Consider the following 21,433-nt stretch of genomic DNA (forward strand, 5'->3'; position numbering starts at 1 on the left):
CTGTTTCAGATTCTGTGTCTCCCTCTCTCTGACCCTCCCCCGTTCATGCTCTGTCTCTCTCTCTGTCTCAAAAATAAATAAACGTTAAAAAGAAAAAACACACACACACACACAATGAAATACACCCCACCAAAGAATGCTAATCACTAGTTCGCCGTGTTCATTTCAAACGCTTTTATGGCCGGCGCCGCGGACATCAACCTTCCAAAGGAATACTTTTTCGCTTCTCCGCAAGCGGCAGGCTCAACAGCCCACAGCGTCCCCTCCCCGCTCTGACACATGTGCAGACACACGCCCCTAATGACCGAAAATAAGCCGTTCGGAAAGGAGTCTTACCATGGTCGACATGAGCCAGGATGCAGATATTCCTGATGTTAGCTGTGTTTTTCTGCAGCTGGATCATCTTATCCAGACTGTTGAGCACCATGGTCCTTTCTTTCCTGGGACTAAAAATTAGGGATGTGTTACAAATGGCACATGGGCTAAACACCAAAGCCTCACTTCCCCCCCCCCCCCGCCCCGTAATGTTGGGAACTGACAAGAGTTCCCAGGTCCCTTAACCCAGGCGCCCGGTGAACGCCTGTTGAAGGGATTTGCCCGGCCAGATCCAAGTCCACTCCGAGCCTCTGAGCGAAGGCCACAGCACGCCTGTGGGACGGAGGTGGCTCACCCTTCCGGGACTGGACCGCCGCGAGGAGTCACGCAGCTCGTCGGGGCGGTGACAGCGGTGAACTGCCCAGAGGCAGACCCTACGCGGGGAATGCGCGCCTGCGGGAGGGAGGGGAGACGCGGCCACCTGTCCCTTCCGCTCCTCGGTCCTTCTCCGAGCCCCTCGTCCCAGCACCCCCGCTCGCTTTCACCCGACACCAAAGCACCGACTGTGTGACCGCCCACCCAGCCCGAACAAAGTTTCGGGTCGCACGCTCGCTGGCCCCACAGGTGCACTGGAGTCTCTCCTTGCTCTCAAAAGAAAAAGCCCCCACCCCCCACCCCGTCCACTTTCCCTTCGCCTCCCTGGGGCCCCGCGTTCGTGGTCTCCAGGATCGCGGGTCCGCGGGCTCGGGGAGGCGGCGGCCCCGGCGTGGGCGGAGGGGGGGGGAGCGCCCAAGGCTGCGGGAGGCGGCCGCTCCCAGCCACGCTAGCCCCGGCCCCCCGAGCCCCCGCCGGCCGAGGAGGACGCCGGCAGCCAACGCAGGCCCGCACTCACCAGCTGCGGCCGCCCGGCTCAGCCCCGCTCGGCCACCGGCCCCGCCACACCACGCGCGTCTCCGGCGACGACCGCCCCGCGGTCCCGGACGCGCGCGCACGCTAGGGGCGGGGCTCCCGGGCGCACGACCTCTGACCCGCGCGCGCCGGAAGCCGGCTCCGCGTCGGTCTCCCTGGCCCCGCGGTTGCCCTGACGACCGCGGGCGCCGCGGCGGGGCCGTAGCTGCAGGTGCGGAGCTGCCGGCCGGGCGGCAGCGGCCAGCCGCGAGCATGAGGAGCTGGTGTCTGTGTCAGATCTGCACCTGCGGGTAAGGAACGCGCAGCGTGGCGGCGGGCGGGGCGCGGGTGGCCGGAGCCCCTTGGTGGCCGCCCCCCGGAGATGATGGGACGTGGAAGCGGCGACCGCACTCCCCGGGTCCGCACCAGCCGGCTCCCGGGTGAAACAGTTCTGCTCTTAGACTCCCTGGCCAGGTGCACACTGAACGCCGGCCGGCTGGGCGGAGGACGCTTGCGCGGGAGCGGCGGGTCCAGAGCCTGCTAAGGGGTGCGATCAGATCCCGCTGGGAGAGTGCATGCCCCCAAAATCTTAGGGGGAAGGAAGGAATAGGAATAGGACGATCTGCAAGTCCACGAACTCTCAGCCCGCGCCACGCTTTCTTCCATCTCCAGCTTTCCATCCAAGCCTGGCTGTAGCCCCATTCCCCTCCAAGCAGTGCCCCTTGGGGATCTGACCGACCGAGATGGGAGCAGTCTCCACCCTGAAACCCAGAATTGGTCTGTGGGTCCCTGCGTGACAACCTCCCATCGCCTGTAAACACAGTCTTCTTCCGCGGAGTCACTGTTGGCCCCACGGATTCGATCACTGTTTGCTAAAGAAACATTATGAGCATGTGGATTCCACGGAATCCATGAGTGACCATGTAACAGGAAGTGAGTGGAGCGGTATAAATTAAATCTTTCTGTGTTGGGATTTGAAAGTTAGTAAATCTAAGCGGATAAATCAAGATGTTAAAAGCTCATTAAAAAAAAAAGAAAGAAAGAAAAGAAAAAATGAAAACGCAGATGTAGCCTCCAGAAAAACTAAAAAGCAGAGATGATCGTCAGAAAGTAGTTTCTAGAGACTGGAAACGTTGGGAGAACGGGCTTTTCCGGTTTCCTTTATAAGCTTTTCAGCTTGTTTTGTTACAATGTGAATGTATGCCTTGCATGAGAAATAAAACTAAGAATAATGAGAAACTCCAGAGCTTGGACTTGATTCTTGTAACTCAGCGCACCTGTATCAGAACCTCTATGCATGACCTATGTTCCCCGTCCCTGATTGTTCCAAGAGACATTCTGTGGTCCTAAATCACTTTAGGACTTTCCCGAAGCCTCCACTGTCAGCCAGTAATCTTGAATCTCTCCACTCCTCTGACTTTGAATTTTGAATAGCCCATGACACCACCTCTCCACCCTTCCGCACACTGCAATCCTTCCTGCTGTCCAGCAACCTCCATGCAAAACAGCTGATCTCTCTTATGTTCTTCCCCGGGGGTTCACGGAGTCTAGATATCCTCGCCGGTTCTGACTCATCTACAGAGTGTATGCGTTTTCTTCAACCTTACCTGGGCTTGGATTAGTAGTCCTCACACATAGCCTGGAGCCCCAAATGATATGAGACCCGAGGAGCTGATTTTTCCTTTTTGTTTGCTTGGATTTTTATGTTTGTTTTGTTAAGAACTTTATCTTTTTTTTTCTGATTATGAAATGAATATACATGAGGCATTGTATGAACATGCAAGGCAAAAAATCTAGAATATAGTGAAAATCCCTCATCATCCTAGTCCTAGAAATAATAAATGTTCTTTAAGACTTGTTTTTGCATTCTTTAGAAGGAAAGAGAAATAGAGTGTATTATACATACTGTTCCGCAACCCACTTTTTCACTGTTTACAGTCTCCGCGTCTGGCAACGGCCACGCCTTAAGATCAACCCTATTCTCTTTAACAACTACCTGCTATTAGCTTATATGATATATTGGTCAGGGCTATTAGTCATGGACAATATAATCTACTCTTGCCTAGTCGAGGCATAAAAGAATTTATTAAGGAGTATATGCAGCTCACAGAATTGTTGGAAGAACGGAAGAAACAGTTTTCAAAATAAGCTTTTCAGGAAAAATTCCCAAAAACTCTCACCTCAGAACTGGGCTGCCAAGGGAGCCACTGCCCCTGCCAATACCCAGGAAACAGCAACAGAGCGGCGGGCTTCAGAACCACTCCTTCCTGCCGAACCACCCTTTCCTGCTGAAGCTGCCAGACAGGAAGCCACCTTGCAAACCAGAAGGCTGCCTGACGCCTGCCTCCTCCAGCCTCTCTGTGCCTCTGCCACAACCCTGCAACCTCTCTCCCTGGGTAGCGCTCTCTGAGAGCATCAGCTGAGCACACCCCACAGTTGAAAGCTAAATTGTACATGGGGCCTGCCTGCCAAGAGCCTGGGAAATGTTAGCTTTTCAGCTTCTTAGTATAAGAAGACACTCCAGGGGCACCTGGGTGGCTCGGTCAGTTAAGCGTCTGACTTCACTTCAGGTCATGATCTCACCGTTGGTGAGTTCAAGCCCCGCGTCCGGCTCTCCACTGACAGCTCTGAGCCCAGAGCCTGCTTCAGATATAGCGTCTCCCTCTCTCTCTGCCCCTCTCCTGCTCGTGCTCTGTCTCTCGAAAATAAGTAAACATTAACAAAGTAAAATAAAAAAGACACTCTAAATCATTGTCAGAGGAAATACCATAATTTTTTCCACCATGAAGGATATACCATAATTTATTCATTATTTTTGTAAACACCATTGCAGAATAAACAGGTTTTTTGTGTGTTCGTGTGTATTAGTAAAGCTTCTTTTAAATTTAGAGATTGTGTGTTTATCGAAGTTCTCTGGTTAAGATGCAGTTATATAAAATATTTTTTTTTTTTATTTTTTTTTTTCAACGTTTATTTACTTTTGGGACAGAGAGAGACAGAGCATGAATGGGGGAGGGGCAGAGAGAGAGGGAGACACAGAATCGGAAACAGGCTCCAGGCTCTGAGCCATCAGCCCAGAGCCCGATGCGGGGCTCGAACTCACGGACCGCGAGATCGTGACCTGGCTGAAGTCGGACGCCTAACCGACTGCGCCACCCAGGCGCCCCTATATAAAATATTTTTGAAAGCCAAAATAATCTTTCAGTTTATTTATGTTTGCACAGGAGGCATCATTGTCCACACGGAACCACAAGGATTTATGAAAATTCTGGCACATCCTGCCCCACAACTGAATATTTGGAAAAATATCCTACATATGGCAATGTTCCTCCACCTCAGAGTCTGAAGCCCAAGCAAGAATTTCGAGCATGCCGTGGTAAAATGGAAGGAATAACGACATTTAAGTAAATATTCAGAAACTATTTGCTCTACTTTTCTCCAACTCTTCTGGGCTTAATAAAGTTGTTTTATTCTTTAAATTGAACTATTAAGTTGATTGAAGTTGAACCAACCCAAGAAGCAAGGAACCAGTTGAGTCGCAACTTGAGAAACACAGAAAAACGAGCGTTAGGTTAGAATGGCAAACAGTGAGAAGGAAAAAGGGCAACAAAAAGTTTTATTGTTTTAACCACTTAAAATCTCTTCTAACATCTGCTGCTTTCCACTGTCTCCCAACTAGAGGAATGCAGTAGCTTCCTGTATTTTCTGTATCTCTTCTAGTGTTTACATCTCTGATCTGTTTCCTATACTTTACCCTGCAGACATGACCTCTTTAAAATCCAGTTCTAGGGGCCCGGGGTGGCTCAGTCGGTTAAGCGTCCAACTTCGGCTCAGGTCGTGATCCCGCAGTCCGTGGGTTCGAGCCCCGCGTCGGGCTCTGTGCTGACAGCTCGGAGCCTGGAACCTGCTTCGGATCCTATGTCTCCCTCTCTGCCCTTCCCCCACTCACACTCTGTCACTCTCTCTCTCTCTCTCTCTCAAAAATAAACATAAAAAAATTTTTTTTAAATAAAATGCAGTTCCAATTCTATCACCTCCTTGCTTAAAATACTTACGCTTTCCCATTTTATTTAATAGCCACCAAAATCCCTTTATGATTTGGTCTGTACTTGCTTCTCTAATTTATTTTCACCGTGCTCTTTTAATGTCACATCCCACAAGACATTTTTCATTTCTTGAAAAATCTCAGGTCTCCCTTGCCACAGAGCCTTCCAGTATATTATTTCACTTGCCTGGAAATTTCCCTCCCTTTTACCCCAGTTAATGCCCACTTAGCCTGTACGTGTCAACCTAGTTATCACTCTGACACTGTACCCAATTTGCAGGCTGGGTAAAAGTCCCCTATGTAAGGCCTCAAAGCATCTTAGTTATTTATCATTAACTCCATTTCAGAGGCCCACACAGGCAGGAACTGTCTATTCTCATCTTCGCGTTCTATTTCCAGGAACCTAGTGGGAGGCCTGCTGGCACAGAGTAGACACTCCCATGTTTATTCAGTGTTGGATAGACAAAAAGAAGTCTTCCTGACCCTGGACTTTCCATTGGGACTTAGTTGGTTTTGTTTTTGTTTTTGTTTTTTTTTTAATTTATTTTTCACAGAGAGAAAGTGCAGGAGTGGGGGAGGGAGAGAGAGAGAGAGAGAGAGAGAGAGAGAGAATCCCAAGCAGGCTCCATGCTGTCAGCACAGAGCCCCCTGTGGGGCTCGATCCCACAAACTGTGAGATTCTGACCTGAGCCGAAATCCAGAATCAGACGCTCAACCGACTGAGTCACTGAGACACCCCAGACTTAGCTTTTTGTTTTGTTTTGTACCTTTGTCAGTGAGTTAATTCTTGTCTTTATTCTGTTAACGTGCACACCATAGTCAAGGCACAATCTTAGGTGTTAAGTATAAAAATCAATAAATAGAAGTTTCTGGTGTCAGGAAACACACACGTCAGATTTCTATAACTTGGGGTTTTAAAAATGCTCCGTAACCACTTTAATCTGCAGTATTACCCGTTTTCTTCTCATTTTAGAGCCCATTCTCCTTGCATAAGCCAAGGTGGAAACCTTCGAACTTTCAGGCCAGTACTCGTCCCTCTAACATTTCGGGCCGCCCTTGAGGTAGCACTGCTTTGGTGATTGCACTCGACTTCTGCAGACGTGTGGCTTGTCCACAGATTTGAAGATCTTCCATAGTCCTCAGATACGGTGTGCTTTAGAATCATCCCGAAGGGTTAAAATTGCAGATTCCAGCGTTCCACTTGAAACCACAGGTCCCAGGAATCTGCATCTTTAACCAGCACTGCTGCTCAGTCTGTTGCCACAGATTCAGTGCAGTGGGTCAAGTACTACAGCGTCCCTGAGTGTGACGTGGGCCATGAGGGACCTGGCCCCTGTGTTGCTTACAGCCTTATGAGGATAGCAGTCAAGAAACAAAAACTCGGGTAAATAAACAAGCTATAACTATTGAAAATGAGGTGAAGAAATAGAACAATTGAGAGAGAGCAAATGGGAATGTTGCTCATTTTTTTCTTCACCTTAACATTCTTCCTTGATGCCTTAATGATTCATAACGGAGATCTGAAATAAATGTCACAATATGCATATTTGTTGAATAAAGGTTTCGCATTTAACTAGTTCTAAATGTTAAAATTGGGAAAGAATGACAAGCCATATCTTTCAGTTTTTATTTATTTTGAAAGAGAGAGAGAGAGAGCAGGAGTGGGGGGAAGGACAGGGAGAGAGAGAGAGAGAGAGAGGGAGGGAGGGAGAATCCCAAGCAGGCTCCACCCCCGTCAGTGTAGCACCTGACATGGAGCTCGAACTCGGGAACTGTGAGGTTATGACCTGAGCCGAAACCAAGAGTCAGACGCTTCGCTGACTGAGCCACCCAGGCGCCCCGTGCCATACCTTCCTTTAAAAAGGCAATTGTTTCATAATTCTGGTTTTGTCAGTTGACTTGATCAAGCATCCCTTAATGGTAAAAACGAAACAAAACACAACAACCAACCAACCAACCAGAAAGACAAAAGAAAGAAAAAGAAAATGTCCCAGCTCCCAAAAGTTCCAAAGATGCCCAGGCAACTATAATTTCCGTTTTTTAAATCACCGTCTGTACACTTAGTAAAACATTGGATCTTTTCTTGGTATCTTGACTGGGAATAGCACTTCCGAGGGCCGCAGGCGAGGGGTTCAGAACCCTTCCTCAGCTCCCTCATGTTGACTGTCCACTAAGCAGCAACAGCTGATGGGCCGGCACGAACAATAAAGGGTCATTCTGTACTTCTCTGTAACACAGGACGGGACTGTAACGAGCAGATGTCTAGACTTGTCTCTAAGATTTTCGATGCTTTATACAACGTCACAGCTGCAGGACAGCTAGATGTCTGCCAGGGTAGCTAGGAAGCCCGCCCGAAGAATGACTGTAGACACGTCGTATGGGGCCAATCCGATGGCCGAGAGTGCATTTACCCACTACCACGTCTCCATAGACCGCTGCTTTGGGTTTGGAGGTATACTTTCTAACACTTAGCGAATCCACCTAGAGGAACTAAGACTTCTACGCTTTCTCTCTGTCATCTCCCTGATTCCTCCACTGCCTGATCGCATTTTAGCCCGTTCTCCTCTAGCTGGCATTTGGGAAGAGCAAAGAACAACTCAGATGTCTTGAGAGTAAGAGGTATGTGATTTCTACCACTTATCCACTAAATAATATTTACTAAGCATTTGTTAGGTGTCGGGCCCTACGCTGAGCCCCCGGCACACAGCGGTGAGCATGGGGTTCCGGCCATGATCTCTGTGCTCACAGACTCTGCAGTCCAGCGAAGGTAGCAACACATCACTGGGAAGAAGTACAAAATCGCAGCAGTGATCACGTGCGTGAAGGACAGGCCCAAGGTGACTTGAGAGCCAGAATAAAAGGTTTGACTTTATCAGGGAGAAGAGGGAGCTAAATCCCGACAGGTGTGAAGCAACTGACTGAATTAAGTAGGTAAGGAAGTGCATTCCCGGCAAAGATGGCGGGCAGGGGAGGAGAGGGGAGGGGAGAGAAGGCAATTCCTGGAGAAGGCCGCCTCCCCCTGCAGGAGGAAGCAGGTGCTGAGGCTAGCGGAGGAGGCCCCCGGCGGTTTTTGCCGTGTCCTTGGAGCCACACGAAGCCGCTGAAAGTTTCTTCTCTTGTCCACCCACCTGTTTGCATTTGGAGGGGGTGAGGGAGATACCGGTGGGAATGACCTGATCAAACTTACAAGTGAGAGGATTCCTTTGGGTGCAACGTGAGACCAGACTGGAGAGAAGCTAATAGGTTTGAACAGGGATTAGGAAAGCTTGGGCCGTTCTGGTAGCGCCACGGAGGAGGAAATGGTGGGGTCTGCGAGAGATTCGGAGGCCGCGCTGATAGGATTGCTGAGGCCTGACGGTGAGTCCTGGCTTTCCAACTGTGCAGCTTGAGTCGCCGGGATGCCTTTCGCTAAATAGGGAACAAGTGTTCAGTGTTGCTTATGGACACACACAGAAAGTAGTGATTAGTACACGATGGTTTAAACAACTAAAATGAGTGACACAGGAGAGTCCAGAAGAGAAGAAAGCAATTTTGAAGACTTGTAGTAATAATAAATAGTAGTGGCTAACGTATTGCCCTCATTGGGCACCAAGCTCTCGTAAATATATGTGCGTGCACGCCTGTACATGTGCCAGTTCTGAAATAACCCTGTGAGGTACATGGCAAGATCGGCCCATTTTATATGTCAGGAAACTGGGGCACAGGCGGGTTAACTGAGTCGTCCAAGGTCACGCATCTCATGAACGACAGAGCCGGGATTCGGACCTAGGGAGTCTGATCACGCTGGGTCTGTCACCTCCCTTCCGCACCCCACCAGCCAACCCAAGTGTCTGCAGCTCTCCTTCTGCCCCATGAGGTTACGTGATGCCCAGGGTGGCCACATCGCCACACAGCTCCCATCTGTGGCAAGGGCTTCTGGGAGGTCCAGAGATGAGGCAGAATCACATCCATACTATGAATGCGGTTTAAGGCTGAAGTCCAGAGTTCAGGTGTTAATTATCCACGTAACTGATGATTCAATAGAAAGCAGGAAGATCTTATGATCTCAGTAAGAAGAAAGCATGCCCAAATGGCTTAGTCTTCAAGTAGGACGAATAAGGATTTGGACAAAGTGGACCCAGGGGATAGATTTTAGATTCATGAAATCCGAAAATTTCCTTCTAGGTTAGAAAAAAATTCTGTTACTTAAAGAATTTACTTATGTAAGATCCAGTCAACTGAAGATCCATTGTAATGATGTTTTGAAAACCAGGATTTTTGACATATTTTTTCTTAACGTATTTAGTCACTGGATAGGACATAAAGGAATTATTTCTCTCAAGTAGTTTATCAACTGCCACCATTTTAATATCTTCTTAGACTTTTCAAATGAAAAAAAAAACCTTGAAAATTTCAATACTGCGTTGAGATAATGATTATTTCTAATTAAGAAACTGTGAGGCTATGTTTCAAATTTATATGTTTCAGATCGGATTATCGTCCTTACAAAATAGTCAAACAGCCTCGCCAGGTACCAGAAGAATATAAACCAAAACAGGGGGAGATTGATCTTGGCACTACGTACAAACGGGATTTCAATTCTTACAAAGTGCAGCCTGTGGCCATCGTCCGGCCTTTGGAGAGACAACAAGCTAAACAAGGAAAGTTGGACACTGTCCCAACCTATAAAGGTAACTTGGCATTTCAAAAATGAAGGAGCCAAAAAACCTAAACTCGCTTCTATCCAACGTCAAATCATAATTTGGTGTGTGGCCAAACTTAGCTCCCACGACTCAGGAGAACCTTTTTTGGCTTTGGTCAAAGCAGTACTGTATAGTGAAGAAAGACCATTTGCCTCATTGAGAGTAAAAAGACCTGGGTTTCTTTCCAAATGTAGCCACTTAATTCACGTTCTCTGTCTAAAAACACATACAGTTGAGCCAGGTCCCCATATGTGTGGATTCTTCTCCATAAATATAGTCCAGCCCAGCCCTGCAAATGTATTATCCCTTCCTTATGATTCTTTGAATCACATTTTTTCTCCGGCTTATACTTCGTTGTAAGAGCATAACACAGAATACATGTAACATACAAAATATACATTGACTGTGGATGTATAGGAACCTTAACTATTGTTAACTGTGGTTACCTACTGGTTTCCGGCCAACAGTAGGCCATTAGTAGTTCTGGGAGTCAACGTTATGTGCAGAGTTTTGACTGTGCAGGGGGGTCAGTGCCCCTAACCCCTGTGCTGTTCAAGGGTCAAGCGTAAAAGCAAAGGCTGCTGTATCATCCTTGTCGCATTGGGCCACGGTTACTCGGCACCGTTCCTTTCCTGCAATTCCAGAATGAGCTGAAACTCTACCGAGCGGACTGGAGTCTTTGAGAAGGTCAAGTAAAGAGCGACGCCCTTCACCACTTAAGTTCTGAGCCCACTGAAAGCAAAAGACCAGACGCAGAACCAAATATTCCCTTTCGAGTGGCAAGGGCTAGGGTGAAGAACAAGGCTTAGATCTGGGCACAGAGGCCTCCTGATACTGAACTCAGAACAAAATCGGCTTATCCATCCGGGGACAATGGTGGTGCACCGCTTAGGGAACTTACTCCTCTAAGGCTTCTAGCGGGGACAAAGTGCGATGACACCTTCTCTCTGTGGGCCGCTGACTTAGAAGAGTAAGAGGCTGGACAGTGTATGGCTAGTTTCTTTCCAAAAACCAAGTTGATTTTAAAATACTCTATTGCTTTTGGGGAACGGGGTCTTTCTTTTTAAAGCCTATCTTGTTAGTACACATTCTTTCCATATTTTTTCTTGATAACGTAATTGCGTTTTTAAGCTGATATCCTTTTCGTTAGTTACGTGATATAGCTGAATGGTATGTCCTCAGATAAAACCCCTTTGTAACAGTGATGTCACCCACAATGAAAGCAACGGTTTATAGTTTAAATGGGCAATAGCTGAAGGTCTATGTGTTCTTCAAATATCCCCCTCACCAGTTCGATGCGTAGGTAAGTGCCTGTTATCAGTACTCTAGGATCTACGTGTAGGGAGGTCGGGGGCAACGTGCTTTCTGTCTTTTAAGCTTCGATCACGTAAGATGCTACCCAAACGTTAAAACGAAGTTTTAAGACAATGTGTATGGTGAATAAGTATATTGTTATAATACAATATAGCATCTAGCGATTGCAGATCTGAATTTACTGGTATGCAGAGGAGGTCATGTGCTGCATAACAAGGTGATGTAGAAGGTACTTGATGAAAATGACTGGGTCTTTTAACAACCATGGTAAGATTTTCTTTTCTTTTTCCTACAAGATCGATGGAAAAATATCACTAATATTGATATTCCCTGAGGTTGTGACTATTACACATAACACACACACACACACACACACACACACTCACACACACACTGGTTCTAGCTTCTCATTACCTGGGTTTCCTGTAGATTTCCATACTTTCACCCCCATAAACCAATGTTGAGGATTCCTGGGGTCCCTCTGGTTTTCTCACTTCTGATCTTTCCTAGTGAGGAGAGGTTATTTTTGTATTTCCAGGCTTGGGAGCATGAGACCATAAATATTAAGGGCCGAGGCAGAACTCATCATTCTGTGTGATGATTGTATTGCAGGATTTTATAGACACCTGTTTAAGGACAGGCGTGTAGCTTGACAAGAAATCACAATAAGAGACCCTCTCGCTATTCATCGAGAATCAGACAACAGAGGAAAGACAGAAGTGGGATACGATAAAGAGAAAGGAAGAAAAAAGCCTGTAGGGTGGTGGCGAGAAGGGTAACATCTAGTTCTGGAGATGTAGTTCTATGAGACAGGCTACTCTCAGAAATGCATCTGCCCCCAGAAGCCTCACTTTAGAAGGTCATTCATATTAAAACATAGATGATGAAAATAGGCCAGTGTTTGATTTGATAAATGTTTTCAGGATTTCTCTGCTCTGTGCTAGCCACTGTAGGGAATACAGAGATCCGAATCAAACATAGTTGTTGACAAGTAGAAACTTTATGGTTGAGGAAAAAAAGCAATAGTAGCATAAAAAATTAAATAGCTTTAGTAGAAATAAATAATATGTGTTATTGGGGTGCTGGGGCAGCTCATTTGGCTGAGTGTCTGACTCTTGAACTTGTCTCAGGTCATGATCTCATGGTTCATGACTTCAAGCCCGGTGTTGGGCTCTGTGTTGACAGCACGAAGCCTGCTTGGGATTCTCTCTCTCTCTCCCCCCACCCCCTCAAAATAAATAAACTTAAAAAAATGTATGTGTTATTACTAGGGAGGAGGATAATTCACTAGAAAATTGATGGAACAACTCATGCTTCAAAAGTTTAGACTGAGCAACATCACACTTCAGGCCAGCCCAGGAATGTATCAGAGACTAGTAAGTACTGGTCTACAGGAAAGGGAAGGACATCACAAAAACTAGGGTGAAATGAGCAAAAACGCAGAAAGCCAGAAAAATACAATGGTTGTTGGGTAAACATCAGAGGAGGAAATGTGAGATTGGGGTCTAATTCTAGAAATGTAGATGGAGATCAGATTGTGAAGCCTTGATTACAGACTGAGGTGCTTAACATTTTTATCATAGCTACTAAAAGTGGGTGAGTTCTGTTTCCAGGTAGGCTATAGTAAATGGCAGACCGCATCATTTCCACTGCAACAGCTAAAGATATGTATAAACTATTTATTTATTTATTTATTTATTTATTTATTTATTTATTTATTTATTTATAAATGTTTGTTTATTCTTGAGAGAGACAGAGACAGAGTGCAAGCAGGGGAGGGGCAGAGAGCGAGGGAGACACAGAGTCCAAAGCAGGCTCCAGGCTCTGAGCTGTCAGCACAGAGCCCGACGCAGGGCTTGAACCCACAAATCTTGAGATCATGACCTGAGCCGAAGTTGGACACTTAACCGACTGAGCCACCCAGGTGCCCCTGTTACTATTATTTGTAATGTTTATTTTTGAGAGAGAGAGAGACGGAGCGCAAGCAGGGGAGGGGCAGAGAGAGACGGAGACAGAATCTGAAGCAGACTCCAAGCTCCGAGCTGTCAGCACAGAGCCCAACATGGGGCTCGAACTCACAAGTCATGAGATCATACCTGAGCTGAAGTCAGACTCAAACAATTGAGCCACCCAGGCCCCCCTATGTATAAATTTTTTAACTGGAAAAAAACCTTTTTTCAATGGCATTAGACAGCTGTGGAAGGAAAGAGCTAAAATTCCAGAGATGGTGGATGCCTTCCTAGGTGAACTAAGATGGCTGTTTACATCCCTTGGACCATTGGTCAAATCCAGGCCAAGGCTGAAGACTGGGCTTGGCATAAGCAGAAAGACTCTGCTGGGAGAAGGGAATCCGGTGGAGCGCCTGATATGTGCGCTTGATATGACAAGCTGGAGTCTATAAGTCCTCCAGACGTATGGCTGGTTTTCCTCGTGGGGTGTGTGCAGAGTGTTTCGGGGGCACGGTGGGCTAGGAGACTCGGGCAGAAAGAATCCCACAGAAGTATCCCACAGTTGTACTTTGGAGTAGGTGCTTAGGAAACAAAGTCCCACAGAATGAGGGCTCTACCACAAACACACCACAGTTCTTGTCCTTGACACACTTGTATCTAAAGGAAGACCATGTCTAACTAAAAGTGCCTCTGAGCACCAACCTAGCTCAGTTCCTGATTGGATCAAGACGATCGGCCTAACACCGAAAAAAGCAAGCTTTCTCCTGTTGAAAATAACATTGATTTCAATGTCTATGGCTTTCTTATACGTGACATCTAGCACTTGGTAAAATATGAGACCTAAGAAGAACCAGAATATATTTGGAGAGGTGGTCAAGAAATTTCCAAAACTGATGAAAGAACCAAGCCACAGATTCAAGGAGCTCAACAAATCCCCAAATAGATAAATACAAAGAATACCACAGCTCGGCAATTATCATCAAACTTCTGAAAATGAAGTGAAGATGAATTCTCAAAAGTAGCAAAACTACACATTATTCACAAAAAGAAAAATCAGAAACATACCTAACTTTTCATCTGAAGCTATGGAATCCAGAAGATAATGGGATGACATCTTTAAAGTGTTGAAAGGAAAAAAAGAACCAAGAACTTTAAACCCAATGAATCCCAGATTTTCACATCTAATGAAAATATCTTTCAAAAAATATGGCAAAATAAAAATGTTTTTGGAAAACAACAACAACAAAAAACTCAAAGAATCTGTTAGTAACAGACCCATACTACAAAAAGTAGTAAAGGAATGTCTTCGGGTGGAAGGCAAATGATTCTAGAGGGCGGCATGAAATGCACGATGATATGAAACACACAGAAAGGTTAACTATGTGGGTAAATATAAAGGAATATCGACCTCTCGAAGTCACAATAATAATTATATTATGTATTTTTATATAAATATGGAAGTAAAATATAGCACAAAATACGGCATGAGGGTTTAAATGGCATTAAACTGTTGAAAGTTTCTTCCACTGTTCTAGAAGGGGTAAAAATATCAATTTAAGTTCAAGTAGGTCCAAAAGATCCCCTAATAGGAAAAAAATGCATTTTCATTCTAAAAATATGTGAAGTTTGGGACACCTGGGTGACTCAATCGGTTAAGGGTCTGACTTTGGCCCAGGTCATCATCTCACTGCTCGTAAGTCTGAGCCCCACGTCGGGCTCTGTGCTGACAGCTCAGAGCCTGGAGCCTGCTTTGGATTGTGTGTTTCCCTCTGTCTCTCTGCCCCTCCCCACTCACACTCTGTCTCTCTCTCTCTCTCTCTCTCTCAAAAAATAAACATTAAAGCATTTTTAAAAATACGCGAAGTTATAATTAAAGTGCTAATGGAGAAAATGGAATAATAAAAATACCCTTTATCTAAAACAAGGCAGAAAATAAGGGGTAAGGGAACAAAGGACATGTGGGGACAAATCAAAAGCAAACAACAATATAGTCAACTTAAACTCAACTAGACCATTCATTACATTAAGTGTAAATGAAATAAAATTTCAATTAACACTTCAAGATTGATTTTTCAGTTTGAGCATACTAAGTTTCAGTTTACCTCTTGAAATAGGGATATCTAGTAGGAAGATGTATATGTGGGTTTGGTGTTTGAAAGGAAGTCTGGAATGGGGATTCACTTCTGGAAATCATCAGCTTCCAGGTAGTATTCAAACCATGGGACTTCTTTGATGATATACAGATTGAGAAAGAAATGCTCAGGATGGAGCTCCCTGGCTTTGTAAAAGCTGTTTCCAAGTCCTTGGTGCCATAAGATGCCACAGGGAACAGGTTCCAAAGTACCAAGGAAAAGAACTAGCGTGTGCAACTCAGGACTTTTGTCCTCAAAGAGGAACCTAGAACAGCTCATTATATAAGGAGGGGATTGGAGCTCTACATTCAAACATCGATGGTGAGGAAACACATGGATGTAAGGCTGATCAGAAGAGAGCAAGTGGCTAGAAATCAAAAGAATGAGCAGAGGAAACAGAATTTCCCTTATCTAACCAGGGCAATACCGCAGTTGCCAAAGGACCAGACTGCACTGTTAGATATGCACGGCACTACATTTGTCCTTTCTATCAGTGTCACAAGACACGAAAAATAGATTATATTAATAAATATTACGTTTTAAAGGTGTTGCTTGAACATTATCAATAAATACTCCAGAATGAACAATCAATATTCCATGCATATGAGCATAGGCATATGTATAAAAGGAAAATCAATTTTCTGCAGTTATCTGCAACCGATATCCATGGTAATGTGTGCTGTGAAGTCTTGTGTTTCGGTCTCCAAATTCTTGCTTCCCTTTTGAAAACTGAAGCTCGTTTGGCAAGGGAGAACTACCCTCTTCTATTTGGTTTCTTTTTTTTTTTTTTGAAATTAACATCTTTTTCTCGGTCATTTTGGCAGCAAGGCCGGACTACAGACCTTCAATAGCACCCTACGATTTCCTTCTAGTTTGTGAAAAAGTGTTATAATTTTATACTTGACATTGCAAACAACAGAGATTCGTTCATGGTGCCTCAAGAAAAAGAGAGTTTCCCGTGACCTGGTAGTGGAAAGCCATCGGGTACAGAGGAAGCTTGAGGGCGGAGCTACTCCCTCCCTCCCCGCCTCTCTGCCAGAGCCCCATGGGTTCTATTACAGCCTCTTCACTTCTCTGCATGCATCTGCTCTGACTGCCACTCTACTACCTGGGCTCCTCTGTCTACTTATCAATTCTGTTGCCCTACAGGTGGATTTTGAAGTCTTCGGCTTACCATAGCTCTCCAATTCTATCCACTACATGGCATCCTTGTAGATTCATCTCTCGCTTTTATCTGGCTCCATGTTTTCAAATTTGGGTTCACAAGGACAAGAATTGCTTACCCAGCTCGTCTCTTCTTGCCAGGCTGTTTTGTAGATCCCTACTAGCCTACAGATGATCTGCTCTCAGGCCAGGCATCCACTCTCATCCAAACACCAGTACTTGATGAGATGGAAGTGATCGTTTGGTCCCAAAGTTGGCCACTGTGGCAGAACTGTTTGTGAATGAGGAATTCTTCTCTCCAAAGGAGGTATCCCCATAAAAAGCATTTGAGTTTTGGCCTTTCCAATAGACACTGCATGGACTGTAGCCTAGACTCTTATATGTTATCTTGTATGACTTCTGTCTTTTATAAATTAGTCTTCAGTGTACATCTTTTTTGGGTAAAGTCAATTCCACAGTATTTCTTTTTTTTAATGTTTATTTTTGAGAGAGAGAGACAGAGACAGAGACAGAGCATGAGCAGGGGAGGGGCAGAGAGAGGAAGACACAGAGTCCAAAGCAGGCTCCAGGCTCTGAGCCGTCAGCACAGAGCCCGACGCGGGGCTTGAACTCATGAGCTGTGAGATCATGGCCTGAGCCGAAGTCGGACGTTCAACCGACTGAGCCACCCAGGCGCCCCATTTTCCACAGTATTTCTTATCTTACTACCTTCCTCATCTAGAAATAGAAAAACTAAATAACCCTCAGTTGAAATATAAGTACTTCAGTTTCCCGTCCATGGTCTAGGTAGGCTACAAGAAGCAGAATTTAGGTACTTAACGCCAAATCTCAGACTTAGCTCTGAGGTTCACTTGTAAATTCTACATACAATTTCTGACACGTTTGAAAGCACTCATTTCAGGCCTCTGGCCTCTAGATGGCCCCCTATCTTTGGGGAATGACTTGAAGTCCATTTTCTGAGAAGTTAAAGTTGAATCCAATGAACTTTCTGGGATAGTACAAGTTAGTCTGTATCTTTGCTCAGGGAGCCCTGTTCCTAAAGTATAATGGAATTGAAATTCTCTCTCCTTTGAGGAGTCCCTCCGAAACCAAGGAATAATACCCACGTCACTTTTGCCCACACATCAGGGCCTTTGCTTTCATGTTAATCCCTAGATTTTATGGTTTCCTTTAGCATTTCTTGAGTTATAGTGAAAACCCCAAGCAGTTCCTGGAAAACACAACCATAATCTCCTAAACTCTGCCTTTATCCAAAACACAGGCTTTCAAAAACTATCAACAATCCAGCTCAGATGTTCCATTCCCTTTTTGCGTATTCAGGTAAGTTTAGAAGTAGAAAGTTATATGTACTAAAGTGGGATGATAGAAGAGACAGGTGAACATGAAGAAGAGACAAACCAGGGGAACCTGAGCAACTTCATACTCGATTATTGTCCAGATTTATGAAGGAAATGAAAAGATGTTTGGCAATGAGAGAAGTAAGCGAGCCATGATTTTTAGAAGATGGTTGTTTTCTTCAGTATTTTAAGATGCTCTCTTTTTTATTTTCAAGATGATTACAGAGCTTGGGACATTCAGAAAACGGACCTTTATAAACCAGAGCAAACTTATCATCCCCCCACCGTGAAATTTGGAAATTCAACTACATTTCAGGATGATTATGTTCCTCGGGAGATACAGCCTCGGCAAAGCTTTAAACCCAGCCCTGTGATCAAACGTTCGACTGTCCCTTTTAATGGTGACACAAGTCACCGCCTTGACTATGTACCTTATCAGCTAGAATTCAAGTTTTCAAGGCCAAAAGAGGTTTACAAGCCAACCACCCAACCCTTTGAGGATCTCACAACTCACCGGTATGACTTTCAGGGACTTGTTGGCGAATGTGCAAAACTCTGCAGACCTCCATACACCAGAGTGACCCAAAATGCTCATTTTGAAGGAAGCACCGAATTCCGCGAAAGCTTTCAACCATGGGAAATCCCACCACCTGCAGTCAAGAAAACACCAGAGTATGTCCCTCCCACAGGCACCATGCAGTTAAACAGCACAAGCCATCTTGACTACGTTCCCTATCAGACCAAACGTGTTGTTCCCATCAGGCCAGTTTCTCAGAAAAGAAATAACAACGTTCTTTTTCAAGGAAAAAGCACCACAAAGGAAGATTTTCCAGCCTGGGAAAGCTGTCGTCAAGGACTTATTAAGAAGCAGCAGCAGATTCCCAACCCATCTGGAAAATTTGATGGTTGGACCACTTTCAGGTCTCACTATGTGCCACATGAGCTGAATCCAACACAGAGCTGCAAACCCGTGCATGCTCCCGTGAAGAGTTCTGCTCCATTCGATGACACAACCATGTACTGTCTAGAGTACACGCCAAAGAAACGGGAAATCTGCCCCGCTAGCTTTCCCTCTCCTCCGGGTTATGTCTTTGAAAATACAAATTCTCGAGGTCATCACTTCTTCCGCAAGATCACACCCACGGTGGAGGCCTCCTAATCGTCAAATCACGTTTGAAAGGAAGCTAACAGGATATTGGTTTTCTAAAGGCAAAGCCAATTTTTTGGTAGTGAAAATAATTGAGGGGAGAGGTAAAAGAAATCATTATAAAATTTTAAACAAGAAAATTGGAAAATTACTTATGGGAAGTGAGGACCTTAAAATCTATTTTGTATTGATCTCTCACCAAGATTGTTCTCTACTCTGCTATTCTGAAAATTGAATAACGGGCATTCCCACCTGAACTATTTTGATCCCCAACCTACCGTTTGGTCGCTTGTCTCTGATCGATTAGCCTTTATACTTATGCTTTTAATCACGACAATTACATGGTCACTCACAACCTGGTTATCATGTGTCAAGTGCACTGGGACTGTCCAGCACACCTCTGACCACGACATGTGGATTCCTCATCCGGGACGACGGTCTTCATCTCAGACTTCAGGGTGTGGACACCCTGCACCGTGGTTAGCAGTGCCAGGGGTGACTGCGCCGCTCCTCACCATGTTCAAGTTCGTAAGAGGAGCCGCCGTGTGACCAACAACGGCTCTGCGCGCGGGGAATCAAGGCTCTGAGTTCGGGTTCCAGTGACAACAGTTTCTATTTGCGTCACCCTAGGCCAGTGACGGGTGTCTCTGAGCCCCAGTGTCCCCATGTGTAAAAGGACATTTGCTCTGCTCAGCTCACAAACATCGTTTCGAGCATCAGGGCAGATGGTTCATCGAAACCCAAAAGTCAAAGTGCCAAACAAGTGTCAGAGATTGTTACGAAGTCCCTCAGTCTCTCTTTTGAACCTGTTTTCTCCTTTTCCAAACGAGGGTCATTACCTCCTCAACACTCACTTTCTGGCCGGAGGCAAGGATTGGAAAACGACCAAATTTGCTTTGAGCTTATGAGGAGTAAGCTTTCTGAGTCTTGTCCTCAATCAAGCGCCTGAGAACCCATTACAGAGCATAGAGAGCTTGGACTAGGAGAGTCACGTGGTTTGAAAGACAGTATTTGTAGGAAGGAAAACACTGTGTGTTCGAGTAGTTTTAGGAATGACCGATGGCTCTGAAGAATCTTCAAGGTAACCCCGGGTCATGACGTACCTAATTGCCATGCCTGGAGTCATGGTTCAGAAGAAGCAGCAGGCTCGGTCTAGGGCATAATTATGTCCTTCTTCTCCAGCGTGAGCTAAGTGCTAAGAAGGGAGGGAAAGAATGATGTCAGTGAGTGAAGCAGAAAGAACATATTGCATTTATAAATGCTGAAAATTTCCTAACGAATTAAACTCCTGTTTTTATTTTTTCCTTGCTGGGTGATTGCATTAGGGGAGAGTATGATTTATCACGAAGTGTAGTCTTTTGTAGCTTTAGAATTCTTTCAAACTATGTGCTTGAGAATAGGTCCACCAATGTTTGGTTAAAATGTTTATTTGAAAGTAGCTCGTGTGTATGTACGTTGGTATTGATTAGTGAAAATTATGACCTGTAGAATTCTGTATTTATGCAACATTAATAAAGCATCAATAAAATGCATTTTCATGAAGTCATTTCTGCACAAAATTTTCTCTGGAAAAGAGGCGTTTGTCATGAGCTCTTACCTAGGTTAACCTGTACATAACTAGATATTCTTACCTTTGTAATAAAAAACATGATTATATACTCAAAATGAAAAATTAGAAAATATGATAGCACTCTCATCCTGGCCCATTTTCTGATGCTGGACATGCAAATCCCTCTGTAATCTAATGGGGGTGGTCTCTTCCCTGGACAAAGGCTCCCCATAGTAAACTTACCCTGGGGTTTCCCGTGGCAATGTGACTTGGGCTGAGGACACAGAGCTGAATAATGGTGTCTCCCCGTGATCTAACACCCAATATAATAGGCGTGAATAAGACATTGGAAGAGAGTACACATGGGCCACTTAGCCCGGGAATTCGGGGAAAGCTTCTTTAAGGAGAGGACAGCTGAGCTGAATCTGGAATGGTGAGCGGGAACTTGCCAGGTCAGGAAAAGCGGGACAGCGGGAACAGCATGAACGCAGGTACAGGGTGATCTCCAGAGTCTGTGCAAGAGAGAGTTCCAAATGTGCTGGTGGAAAGCTGGACTCACCTGGCCTGCCATCGCCGTAAGGTCTCCTTGAAATATGTGCTGTGCAGGGACACACACACAAACCCCATTGTAACAGCACCGGAAACCTGTAATATTTAACAGCCTGCCACATTCTAGAAGGAGTCCTCACTAGGCCAAACTTGGACGAATCCAATGAAGAAAGAAAGACAATCCAGAGAGAAGAGGCAGTGGGAAATTTCCAGCCTCACCCCATCCCATCTCCACGGGTCTCCCTGCAGATGCTTGCTGTGGAAAACGAGCCCACAGACCCAGAGACTAGAAAGAAAGGCCTTGTGGTTTGTAAGAACGGCTCGGGCAACGCTAAGAGTGAATCCTAGTGTTAAACGAGGGA

General features: G+C 45.4%; 1 protein-coding gene across 1 annotated transcript; it reads left to right on the forward strand.

Moving 5' to 3' along the window:
• Positions 1–1,434: 1,434 nt before the first annotated feature.
• On the forward strand, positions 1,435–20,505 carry SAXO2 (stabilizer of axonemal microtubules 2). The gene is made up of 4 exons (XM_030317247.1): positions 1,435–1,514; positions 4,428–4,607; positions 9,716–9,918; positions 18,042–20,505. Exons 1-4 carry the CDS (start codon positions 1,477–1,479, stop codon positions 18,983–18,985), a joined length of 1,365 nt encoding a protein of 454 aa, XP_030173107.1. The 5' UTR covers positions 1,435–1,476; the 3' UTR covers positions 18,986–20,505.
• Positions 20,506–21,433: the final 928 nt, after the last annotated feature.

This window comes from Lynx canadensis, chromosome B3 (genome assembly GCF_007474595.2).
Source record: "Lynx canadensis isolate LIC74 chromosome B3, mLynCan4.pri.v2, whole genome shotgun sequence".
Taxonomy (NCBI): Eukaryota; Metazoa; Chordata; class Mammalia; order Carnivora; family Felidae; genus Lynx; species Lynx canadensis.